Source organism: Dermacentor variabilis, chromosome 3 (assembly GCF_050947875.1).
Source record: "Dermacentor variabilis isolate Ectoservices chromosome 3, ASM5094787v1, whole genome shotgun sequence".
Lineage (NCBI taxonomy): Eukaryota > Metazoa > Arthropoda > Arachnida > Ixodida > Ixodidae > Dermacentor > Dermacentor variabilis.
The window spans coordinates 89,496,954-89,509,621 of record NC_134570.1 but is presented as its reverse complement, the minus strand read 5'-3'; the positions used below and the strand labels follow the sequence as shown (position 1 = coordinate 89,509,621).

Genomic DNA, 12,668 nt, shown 5'->3' with positions numbered 1-12,668 from the left:
GTGTTCATGTAGGTGGATGATCATTGGAACTAGAAATCACGCATAAAAAATAATAGGGTGATCAAAATAATTTAACGATGCTAGTTTATTGTCAAGCGCACGTGTTTATGTAGTTAGACGACCACGAAAACATCAAGACAACAAGCAATCACGCATAAAGATAATGATGATATCAAAATAATGTAACGCTGCTAGTTTACTGTCAAGCGAGGTAGTTTTTATTATTCTTCGTCAGAATGACTACCTTTTTTTTAGAGGAGCTGTAGCGTAGCCGCTGCAGTATTTGGTGTGTTTCGTCGCAACGTTTCTGCGCTAATAGGCTCACTTGTATCATGCTGGTCATGATTAGGGAGTCCAAGGAGGAGTAATATTTAAGGGAGGTAGTCGCGACAGCCCTCATCAATCTCCTGGAAATAACTGAACAAGTTACTACACCACTTCAGTCACGCTAGTTTGCCTTCTTCCACTTCAAGCGTGCGCAATGAGACATGTGGTGTTCTGTCTTCATGTATGCCCAGCATGTGCCTTGCGCAGTAATATTGGGGCCAGCATTCTTCAAGAGCACTGAATGAAGGCTGTTTCGCTGTTTCCCTGTCTGAATGGGAATACCTCTTTGAAGGGTGTTTTTTTTTTTTGGCAATGGACAAAAACCAAATTCCATATTTCTCTACGCTAGAATCGGCCAAAGAAACCAGAAAAATGACTATGAACTGCAGGGACGCCAGATACCAACTAGATACCAGCATCTACAAGTACTGTCGATATTTTCTGTTTTTTCGTTAAGTTTTCATAGAAGGTCAGGAATGTTCAGCACAACTTAGTAAATCATGAGAAGGGTGCTCCCGAAATGAAGCCGCCGTGGTTGTTCAGTGGCTGTGGTGTTAGGTTGCTAAGCACGAGGTCGAGGGATCTAATCCCGGCCACAGCGGCCGCGTTTCGATGTGGGCAAGAACACCCGTGTATACAGATTTAAGTGCAAGTTAAAGAACCACAGGTGGTCCAAACTTCCAGAGTCCCCCACTACGGCGTGCTTCCTAATTAGGTCGTGGTTTTGGCATGTAAAACTTCACTATTTCTTTCTCGAGATGAAAGGAAACGCCAGATTGAAATACAATGGCTCAAAATTTCTTGATTACGTCAGTTGACTTATTGTTCAAATATTTCTTTTGATCGTGCAGTCCGACCATTACTTTCAGTGTAATTTGCCTAAGACTCTGATTATTTTGGCATGTATCGGCTTGATGGACCGCACGGGTTCTTCTTGAGACCAACATGACCTAAATGCATGCATTGCCGTTTCGACGTGGAGGCGTCACTTTTTAGCATATGTGCGCTTCGCCGACGATCACTGTTGCGTCAAACGCCTATGGACGCGGTCTTCTCATATTGTCACCGCAATTTGACAAATTTACTTTGGGCTTACTTAATGCCCTGTTTTCTACATTGCGACGTACAGGACTTCCACTATCGATTTTTTTTTAAGTTGATGCAGCTAAAAAGAAAAAAAGAAACACCCGGCATACTGAGTGGGTCAAAATAAATTTGTTGCACTCAGTATTTGGGGTCGATCAAGGACACTAGGATGACGCAGAAATGTCTCACCATGCCCAAAATGTTTGTAACTTGCTTAACGTCGTAAGGCGCCCCTCCCGTGATCACACACGGCAGACCCGCCTCGAGTTCGTCTACCGTCAAATGCGTCAGGATAATGATGGCGTCCAGAGGCAGCCTCCTGCAACAAATGCAGATCATCTACATCACCACGACCGCCGCCAGCACTTCAAACCTTTCGCGTCCTATTGCAGGAATAACACTTGTTACTCGGACGTTCGTTACGCCATGCACTCTACGAAACGCCACCGCCATTCGAATGCGAATTATACAATGTCCCACCGCCTTGCTTGCCGCGAGTTCCACCAGAGCCATCAAGTGCGAACTTTCTCGCCTCTATTCTGTTTTCCGTCCTGTACACGTTCCTTTTTCGTCCTGCAGGGAAGCTCTATCGTTTTTTTTTTTTTTGTAATGGTGAAGCAGCACTGGATCGTCGCGGGCCAACAGCAGAGCTTAAGGGAGCAAAAGAAACAGTTTTGAGGATGACGTGCTGATATTTCGCCATCCGTTATATGTGAACAGCGCATTGTGTACATGTGTGCTGGCCACCGGCGTGAAAAAAATTGGAGTACACTTAAGAGGAAGCTTTAGATCGGGTGCTCCTATCTAAATACATGTAAAAAGAGAATTCGTTTTTCTCGGCAACCACTGCACCAATTTTGACGAGGTTTGTTGCATTTAAAAGAAAAACTTAAAGTCTAGTGACTGTTGGTTTCGAATTTTTGAGTTAGGGCGTCAATCTCTTATTAAAAACTGGCGAAAATCCGAAATTTCCAAAAAACAAAACTGCGAAGTTTACAACTCCGTAACTCCTAAAGGAAAAACGATAATACAATTCTGTGAAATGCATCTAATAGTACATCCAAAGCGGACAAAATTGATATATTACACATGAATCTCAAAAAATTTAGTAACATGGAAATACAGCTTTTGCAGAACCCTTGTAAACAACGTAACAAATTCACGTAAGATGTAAAATGACATATCGAATTTGTCCGCTTTCAATGATCTAATGGATGCCGTTCACAGAACCGTGATATCTGTTTTTGATACAGAGCTATCAATTTTTAAAAATGGTGCTTCTATTTTTTTCAAACGGTCAAATATTTGAAAATTGTTTTGAGAAAATTGATGCCCTAAATAGAAATTCCGCTTCCAACAGTCACTAGAATTCAACTTTCTCTTTCAAATGCAACAAATTTCATTAATATCGGTCCAGAGGTTATCTCATAAAAACGTTTTTGCGTTTTACATGTATTTGAATAGGCCGCGTCGGAGTTCGGCCCGAGCTAAAGCTTCCTTTTAAAGGTTCACCTTCAAGAGTGGAACGCGATAGCGTTATCGCACCCTGTTCGCACCGACGCAACCCACGCCCGGCGTTCTTCGGACGTGCCTCGCATGGGCTCCACGATTTCTGCTCCTGGTTTTGGCATCTCGCCCGGGATATTCTCCAGTTTCTGCTACCGAGCACCCGGGGGTGTAAGGACCTTCCTGACACCTCATCTGCCCGGACCCGCCGACCAACGTTTCATCAGGGCCTCATCTTTGACCAGCCACGGGACCGCCGAGCTAAGCCCAACACGGCGCAACGCCACCTCGCCCGCAGCGCGCAGGTGAGCCTAGCGTCGCACCGGCGTCCACTGCGCCGACACTCGCTCCCGTTGTCTCGAAGCCGCCGATATGAAAAGTATAGTCGACGGTACACTCACCTCCCAACAAGAATTTGATGACGACCCTCGCTGGTCCCGAATGCTCCAAGCCCACCGTGCTGCCCATCCAAAGGAAGCCGTTTCAGCCACGAACGCCCACCTCAAGTCCACCATGGCACCCCCGCCTACGCCGCCACGTCCCACTGCCTCGACCCCCAGCGGAAGACTACAAGATCGCCTTCCGTCCTGGAGGTGGCCTCGACTTCCGCACAACCACCAATCGTGCCCTCCTTGCCTCACTGTGTTCTAGCGCCAGCGTTGAGCATGGCAACGCCCGTGCCGAGGAACGCGTACGCTTAAACCCATACAACTCTTTCACCGTCAGTACGCTCTCGGAGCAACGCACCTGGCAGTATGTGCGAACCTCTGAGTTGCGTCTCGCTACCCAGCTGTACCCACTGCGCGCTTATGTTCCCGCACCTGACAACGCCCTCCGAGGCATAATCTACAACGCCGTGGACAATCAAAACCAAGAGGAGATAATCGAGGACCTGCAGGCTATGAATCCCAGCAGCACTTAGGCCATCGCTGACGCAAGGCAGATGGGTCGCACCCGGTTCATCCTGAGCACCTTCGTCGGCACAAAAGAACTCCCTCGCACCGTGGTGTTCAACTGCGCCCTGTTCATCTGTCACTCCTTCCGCCCAAAGGCTGAAGCTCGTTTCAATCGTTGGAGCCATTGTCACCGCTCCGACGTTATGTACGAAGCCCAGGTCCGGACGCTGCCCAAGCTGCGAAGCTGTGCACGCGGCTCGGGACCCCCCTGACTGCACTCCTAAATGCATCTTGTGCAGCGGCACACATGTCACGGGGTCCCACCCGTGCAAGCTCCGCTTCGCTTCGAACGGGGGAGGGGGGTCCCTCCCCACTCGCATCCAGTCCCAAGTCAACGCCATCCAACTCAGCGCAGTCAACACCATCCGCCAAGGACACCTGCGCATCGCGCCTCCGTCAACGAGCCAGCTCCCGATCAAGCCGGGACCGCAGCCCCTGCCACCGCTCCGTCTCATTTCCACTGCTACCGGGGCAAGACACCCCATCGACTGCTTCCCAGGTGAGCTGGCGATCGCAGGCTTCCACACCCGACCCCGAAAAAGAAAAGATCAGTGCTCAAATCGCAGCCCAGATCAACGAGATTGTCCTACTGAAAGAACAGCTGCAGGCGCTGCTCGCGCGCCCCCACCTCCCCACCTCTTCCCCTCACCAAACCTCACAACCTATCGCTCTCCAGACCCCACCGCCAACACCTCACGCCCCGATGTCCGCCTCCTCTTCGGCCGCGTCTTCTCGTGCCGCCTACCCCTCCCGCAGCCCTCCACATGATAGGCGCTCCTCTACCGAACCTGCCCCCACCCCGGAGATGGAGGCTGTCATCCTCCACACGGCCTCGTTCCTCGAGGGACATGAACGACGCATCATGGCCGCCATTACAGCTCTGTGTACGGACACGCAGAGCTGCATGGCTCAAACCAGATGGCAACAACCGCATGGCCAAAATTGAGGCCCGCCAGAGTTCCCTCGAGGCCGATCTTGCCCAGATGACCATTAATGTCTCATCCCTCCTCCCATCCTCCTCATCTCCCAAACACCCTGCACCAGCAGGGGCACCCCGGCCTCAAGATGGCCAGACACCCCCGTGCCTTAATTTTTGGCAGTGGAACTGCCGCGGCTTCCGCGCAAAGCGGAACACGCTGCAGCTCCACCCTCCCTCCCTCCCTCCGACCTCCCCGCTATCATCGCACTTCAAGAAACCTTCTCCCCAGTAAAACTGCGTGACTACACAGCTTTCCACCCTGCTTCCCCTTCACCTCCGAACGTTGCCAGGCTAGTTCATCGCGCCTACATGGCAATCGAGCGTCCGCTCGACGTTCCGGAGTGCACTGACCTCTTCTTGGAACTCCTTCCCCGGCAGCGGCAAGATGCCAGCCTCTTTGTCCTTAATGTATACAGCCCTCCCCGCACACCTGTAGCTCCCCTCCTCCTCCTTCTCCGCAACGTCATCTCACGCGCGAGCCGGAACGCGCTCCTAATTCTTGGGGATTTCAACGCTCATCACGTAAGTTGGGGCTACTCCAAGAACTGCAGGAAGGGCCTAGCACTATGGACCTTCTTGCAGAACGAACAGTTGACCATCCCTAACGATTTCTCGGAACCCACCCGCATTGGCTCCAGTGCACAACGGGACACTAATCCGGACCTTTCCATTGCAAAAATATCCCGGACGTGGCGTGGACGAACACATTGGTCTCTCCCGGTAGCGACCACTATATCCTGCCCGTCTCTTTCTCCTTTCCCACGCTATCTTCCTCCCGCAAGCGTCTGGTGCAGGTGGTGGACTGGGATCGCTTCCGCCGGTCGCGGCAACAAGCCTCCATCTCCATCTCAGACCATTCTCAGTGGACCACTAACTTGCTTCAGGATGTTTCCTCTGCCAGCTCCGCCGTCCCCACCCCTCCTCACTCCTACACGGCTGACAGTCGCCTCCTGCACCTCTGGGAGGCGTATCCCTCCCTGCACCGCCGCTGGCTTTCCCAGAAACACAACCGCTCGCTGCGCCTCCGCCCTGCTCACCTGGCAATGGACATGGAGGAGCACTGCTCCTCTCTCACCAGACAGCAGTGGGGCCAGTCCTGCGAGCGCAAGGCCGGTAACCTCGGGTGAGGGATACGTGGGTTCTATGTGTCCTCCTTGACCCGTCGAATTCCAAGGCCACGCACCGCAGGGACGTGACGCGCCTCCTTCACTCATCTCCACTCTCTGATTCCGACTTTCTTCTTGCTCTTCGAGATCGCTATCTCTCCACCAACCCCCTTCCTCTCTTCCTTCCTACACCGGCAACCCTAATTCTGCGCTCAACGCAGATATCACCCTGGGCGATGTTCGCGCCGCGCTGCATAAGCTCCGCACCACCTCCACACCGGGGCCGACCAAATCTCTAACAAGACCCTCTGTAATCTGGACACCCCATCCCTCGAGGCCATCACTGACCTCTTTAACAAACATTGGCATGAAAGTACTCTGCCTTCCGAGTGGACCCACGCTAAGGTAACTTTCATCCCCAAACCTGGCAACCCAATAGACATCCAAAACTTCCGCCCTGTTTCCCTCACCTCTTGTCTCGGTAAGCTCTTGGAGCACGTTGTTCTCGACCACTTGCAGAACTTTCTAGAAGACAACCACCTTTTCGCCGATTCGATGTTTGGCTCTCGCCCTTCCCTTTCTACCCATGACGTCATGCTTCAGCTCTCCGAAGAGGTTCTTCACCCTCTTCACGCCAAGCGCACTCGTGCGGTCTTGGCACTGGGCATGACGAAAGCATTTGACAACGTCCTTCATTCCGCCATCCTAGATGCTCTTTCCACCCTTAACGTGGGTCCTCGTATCCACGGTTATATCACGGCTTTCCTTACCCGTCGCACTGCTGAGATTTCATTCGGCCCTCTGACTTCTACAAATTTCACTCTTGGAAATCAGGCAACCCGCAGGGTTCCGTCCTCTCCCCCCTTCTCTTCAACATCACTCTTTTCCCCATGGCACGCGCTCTCGCTGCCATTCCCAACCTGTCCCATGCTTTCTACGCCGATGATATCACCCTCAGGGTAACCACCGGAAATATTGGAGAAATGGAGGCCGTTCTCCTGCCGGGCGCGGACGTGGTGGCCGTTCATGCTCGCGCAGTCGGGCTGGCCTGCTCCCCGTCAAAGTCGGAGCTTCTGCTCCTCCCGGCTCGAGGCACGCCCCCCACCTGTTCCCCCACCCTTAGCATCATTATTGACGCGCACCCCGTCCCTTCTGTCTCCTGCCTCCGCATTCTGGGTCTCCTTCTCCAATCCAACGGCAAACACGCTGACGTCCTTTCCCGCCTAACTACCACCGTCTGCCAAACCGTCAGACTCAGTCGTCTTGTCCAGGCCTTCGTTCTCAGCCGCTTTGTCTACTCCCTCCCCTATCTCTTTCTCTCTCACGCCGAGGAAGACAAGGTGAACTGCCTCATCCGCTAAGCCTACAAGTCAGCCCTTGCGCTCCTCACCTGCACACCCACTTCTCGTCTGCTGGCAATGGGCGTTCACAATACTCTTTCAGAGCTTGTGGAGGTCCATTGCACGGCACAACTCGACCGCCTTTCTCGCACCCCATCTGGTAGAGCCCTTCTCTTTTCCCTCCGCTTGACCCCTGTGTCCCCTTCCTGTGTAACCAACCCCTTACCCTCCTCTGTATCTTCCATGCTCACTGTGAACCCTCTTCCCAAGAACATGCACCCTGAGCATCACGCCGCCCGCCGCTCTGCCCGTGCCTCTACCCTCTGGCGCCAGTACGGCACACAGTCTAATGCTGTGTATATCGATGCGGCGCCATACAATTCCCCCCCCGCCTGCGCCCTTGCCACCATTTCCCATACACTTTCTCCCCTGACCGTTGCCACTATACCTGCCCCCTCCTCCACTGCCGCAGAAGAAGAAGCTATTGCGCTCGCCATTGCCACTACACGGCCCGTTTCATACTCAGCGACTCCAAAGCTGCAGTCCACAGCTTTGCGAAGGGTCGCATCTCCTCCTCCGCGCTCAACATTCTTGAGCACTCTCCTCCCCCTTCTCGGCGTATCCAACTCCTCTGGGTTCCGGCTCACGCGGGGCACCCTGTCAACGAGGCGGCAAATTTCATCGCTCGCGAGATGACAGACCGAGCTGGCCCCCTCCACTCCGGGATGGACACGCATGACTCCCTCCTCACCGTCCATGACATCACCTTTCATTACCGCAACTCTCGCCTATGCCTCCCTCTCCCTCACCAATCCCTGTCTAAGCTCCAAGAGAGCACGTGGCGCCATTTACAGGCCCACACTTTCCTCTCTCCTGCCCGAATTGCCCTTATTCACTCCGGTGCCTTCTCACCTGATTGCACGCTCTGCAGACACCCACGAGCAGACTATGCTCACACTCTGTATTCATGCCCTTAACACTCACTGCCTGCCTCTTGGCATGTATCTAGTCCGCACGCAGCTGTGAGAGGCTGCTTTGGCCAGCTCGGAGCCGGATGTCCAGCTACGGCTAACGATCTGGGCAGCGGAAGTCGCCACTAGGCATAATCTCGTGGCCATGACCGGCAGCCTGAAGGCAACCCACGCAACGGCGTCATCTTAATTTCCTTTTCCTTTTTGGTTTCATGAAATAAAGTTTGTACCACCACCACCACCACCTCCGTTCGCACTGCCCACTCATTCGCTCGGCATGCTCTTGAGTCACACAAAGACGAAACGTGCGCCTGTGCAAGCGGAAGGAACGAAAGAACTCGGTGTCTCGGAGAGAGAAACGATCTACGCGAGCCAAACTTCGTGATCGACACGGACAGCCGGGCCGCGACGCGCCATGAAGGCGGACGCGATCATGGGGCTGACGCCTCGATGGGATCGTCCTCTATCTCGCTTGGGAGCACCATGCAGACGCATGACTCCTCGCCAGCAGCATGGCACACATCGTAGGGAACGCTTTCCCACCAGATGCGCTACGGCGCAGCGATCACATCAGAGGCGTCCCGCATCGGACGCTGCAAGTAGGAATTGCGCTGTGAGCGGAAAGAGGACCCGCGTCGCCTAAACACGACGGTTCGAGTGACGCACGCTGTAAGTTAGAAGGGTTGAGAGCGATAAAACTTATGAAACGCAAGGATATTGGCGCATCCTTGCAACGGTCCCCGCACGGCCCCAATGCGATCAAACGAGACGAAGGGGAGAAGCGGGCGAGTGGCGCGCCACCTGCCGGGGCAGCGCCGTACATTGCGAGGAGGGGATCTTCTGTGTTTGCGGCAAGATGGCTCGGCGTGTGCGCCAAGTGCAGAAGAAATGTAGCGGAAACGTACTTGGCTACTCGTTGAACTGCCACTTCTGTAATTTACATGCTCATAATTACCGATATACACCACAGTATAACTTTCTACGGCACGTTTCTAAGGCAACACCGCATTCACTAGAGGCGCTTTTGTGCCGCTCTGAACCATCGAATTCGTGGCTGAGTGCTAGCGTCTACGTCTCACACTCCGGAGTCCCTGGTTCGATTCCTGCCCAGCCCATCTTCCAAGTTGATTTTATTTATGAATTCCCTTCCGGGATTTTTCGTTCACGGCCAACGCTGCTGACGCCAACGACACCGACTTTCCTGCGACACGAGCTCCTTAACGCTGTCGCGTTAAAACGTCGGAGCAGGTTGCACGTAGCAGCACCATAGCCATGACCGCCGCCCTATTTGTTAACGTGACATTCCCGGTTGTGTAACGTCTTCTAATCGATGTTTTCACACTTGTCTGCGATGGCCATGGGGGCTGCATGGCACGGTTCACGCAACCACTATTTCGGCCGCCGCGGTGAGCAATGAGTGCGTAGTTGAAACTGTACTGTGGTTGAAGCTGCAGAGGTGTATGTAAGCAGGAATCGTCAATCTGTATTGCAATGTTATTGTGTACAAGCCTAATATATTATTACGATATCATCGAGCGATGCTGAAGGGACGAGCCGCCGCGAGAACGACGACGAAGTGTGTCTGTGCCTTTGGCGCGAGCGAATACCTTTGAGCGTATGGTGGACTCCTTGCTCCGTGGTTTCAAAAGGTCCACCTGTCTATGCTACCTTGACGACGTTATCGTCTTCTCGCCCACGTTCAACACTCACCTTGAGCGTCTAACAGCTATACTTGACGTATTTCGAAAGGCGAACCTGCAACTTAACTCGTCCAAATGTCGTTTCGGCCGCCGCCAAATTACTGTTCTGTGCCACCTCGTTGACGCTTCCGGAGTACGCCTGATCCCGACAAAACTCGCGCTGTCCGAGACTTTCCGGTTCCGAAGACAGCCGCAGACGTTCTAAGTTTTGTCGGGCTATGCTCGTACTTTCGTCGTTTGATTCAAGACAAGTCTGGCCGCCTGCACCAAGACGCTGACAGCTTGTCGCGTTACCCTGTTGACGACCCTGAATCCTCCAATATTACCAGTGCTGCTTGTGTATTCTCTATGTCGCAGCTGCTTCATTTCGCCGACGAGCAACGTCGTGACGCCTACATCAGAGCACTCATCGACCGTTTTGAACACTCTCCGGCCGACGCCACTCTACGCCTCTTCGTCCTCCGCGACGGTACTCTGTACCGTCGTACCCTTCATCCGGACGGCTCTGAGTTCCTACTTGTCATACCTAAGCTCCTTCGCTCAACCGTTCTACAAGAGCTTCACGATGCACCAACGGCAGGACACCTCAGCGTATCTCGAACCAATGACCGTGTACGTCGCCGTTTTATCTGGCCGGGCCTTGCCCGTTCCGTACGACGTTACGTCGCCGCTTGTGAACTTTGCCAACGACGCAAGAAGCCTTCCCAGCTCCCCGCTGGTTACCTGCAGCCGCTCGACATCCCCGCCGAGCCCTTCCATCGTGTTGGCTTAGACCTTCTCGGCCCATTTCCGGAATCTACATCAGGAAACAAGTGGGTTGCAGTCGCGGTGGACTACGCGACCCGCTATGCCGTAACCCGCGCTCTTCCGACCAGTTGCGCAACTGATGTTGCGGACTTCCTTCTGCATGATATCATTTTGATTCATGGTGCCCCGCGTCAATTGCTAACAGACCGTGGCCGTACGTTCTTAGCCAGAGTCATTGATGACATCATGCGTGCCTGCTCAATACAGCATAAATTTACCCCCTCCTACCACCCTCAAACGAACGGCCTCACTGAGCGTTTGAACCGCACCCTTACATACATGCTATCCAAATACGTTTCAGACGACCACCGTGACTGGGACCAGGTCTACCTTACATTACATTTGCCTATAACTCTTCCTGTCTCGAAACTGCTGGCTTTTCGCCTTTTTACCTTTTGTATGACTTTGTATGGCCGTGAACCGACGCTACCACTGGACACTGTGCTTCCGTCCACCACAGCTTCAACTAGCGCTTATGCCCGTGATGCTATCGCCCATGCTGACCATGCTCGCCAACTTGCGCGCACTCGTCTACAAGTCTCTCAAGGCAAACAAAAGCAACGCTACGACCTCCGTCACCGTGATGTCCATTTTGTGCCCGGCACCCTCGTGTTGCTTTGGTCACCATCACGTAAAGTTGGGCTTTGTGAAAAACTGCTTTCCTGCTACACAGGCCCATATCGCGTGCTTCGCCAAGTAACCCATCTCACCTACGAAATCGCTCTAGCCACGCCCACTACGTCCTCCACTGTGACAACCAGTGACATTGTCCACGTCGCCCGACTCAAACCCTGCAACTCTCCACGCGCCTTGGATATTTAACAGCACCGTGACGGCGCTTTTGCCGCCGAGGGGTAGTATTACGATATCATCGAGCGATGCTGAAGGGACGAGCCGCCGCGAGAACGACGACGAAGTAGGTCTGTGCCATTGGCGCGAGCGAGTGTCGGCCTGGTGATCTGGCTTCAGTGTAAATAACCTGTATATAGCCTCTTTAATATGTGTCTTTCCACAAGTAACATAATGAAGGCGACTAATTCGGCAGCCGGACGTTTACTTTTTCCTTTTATTTTTCTTTCTAATCTTTATAGCGGTAGATATCTTAGGCTGTTGCGCGTCCACGCACCTATCGTCGTCGTTAACTGTATATGCTACATCTTCGTTCGGGCCCGGAATATGCGTGTGCGCGCACGCAGTATGTGCCTGTTAGCTGCCTGCTAAAACCACGGCTGATAACTAAATTTGGGAAAGGCTTTCTGATTATTTCATCATCATCATCAGCCTGGTTACGCCCACTGCAGGGCAAAGGCCTCTCCCATACTTCGCCAACTACCCCGGTCATGTACTAGTTATGGCCATGTTATCCCTGCAAACTTAATCTCATCCGCCCATCTAACTTTCTTCCGCCCTCTGCTACGCTTCCCTTCTCTTGGAATCCATTCGGTAACTCTTAATTAAATTATGGGGTTTTACGTGCCAAAACCACTTTCTGATTATGAGGCACGCCGTAGTGGAGGACTCCGGAAATTTCGACCACCTGGGGTTCTTTAACGGGCACTTAAATCTAAGTACACGGGTGTTTTCGCATTTCGCCCCCATCGAAATGCGGCCGCCGTGGCCGGGATTCGATCCCGCGACCTCGTGCTCAGCAGCCTAACACCATAGCCGCTGAGCAACCACGGCGTATTGTAACGCTTAATGACCATCGGTTATCTTCCCTCCTCATTACGTGTCCTGCCATGCCCATTTCTTTTTCTTAATTTCAACTAAGACATCATTATTTCGCGTTTGCTCCCTCACCCAATCTGCTCTTTTCTTATCCCTTAACGTTACACCTATCATTATTCTTTCCATAGCTCGTTGCGTCATCCTCAATTTAAGTAGTACCCT

At 52.9% G+C, this 12,668-nt stretch overlaps 1 protein-coding gene across 1 annotated transcript in view; it reads right to left on the bottom strand.

The window, feature by feature from the left end:
* LOC142574041 (uncharacterized) overlaps nucleotides 1-12,668 on the bottom strand; it is a 42,505-nt gene that overhangs the window by 14,269 nt on the left and 15,568 nt on the right. The window contains exon 3 of the mRNA XM_075683219.1: nucleotides 1,603-1,732. Coding sequence (XP_075539334.1) covers nucleotides 1,603-1,732 — 130 coding nt within the window. The remainder of the gene's footprint in view (nucleotides 1-1,602; nucleotides 1,733-12,668) is intronic.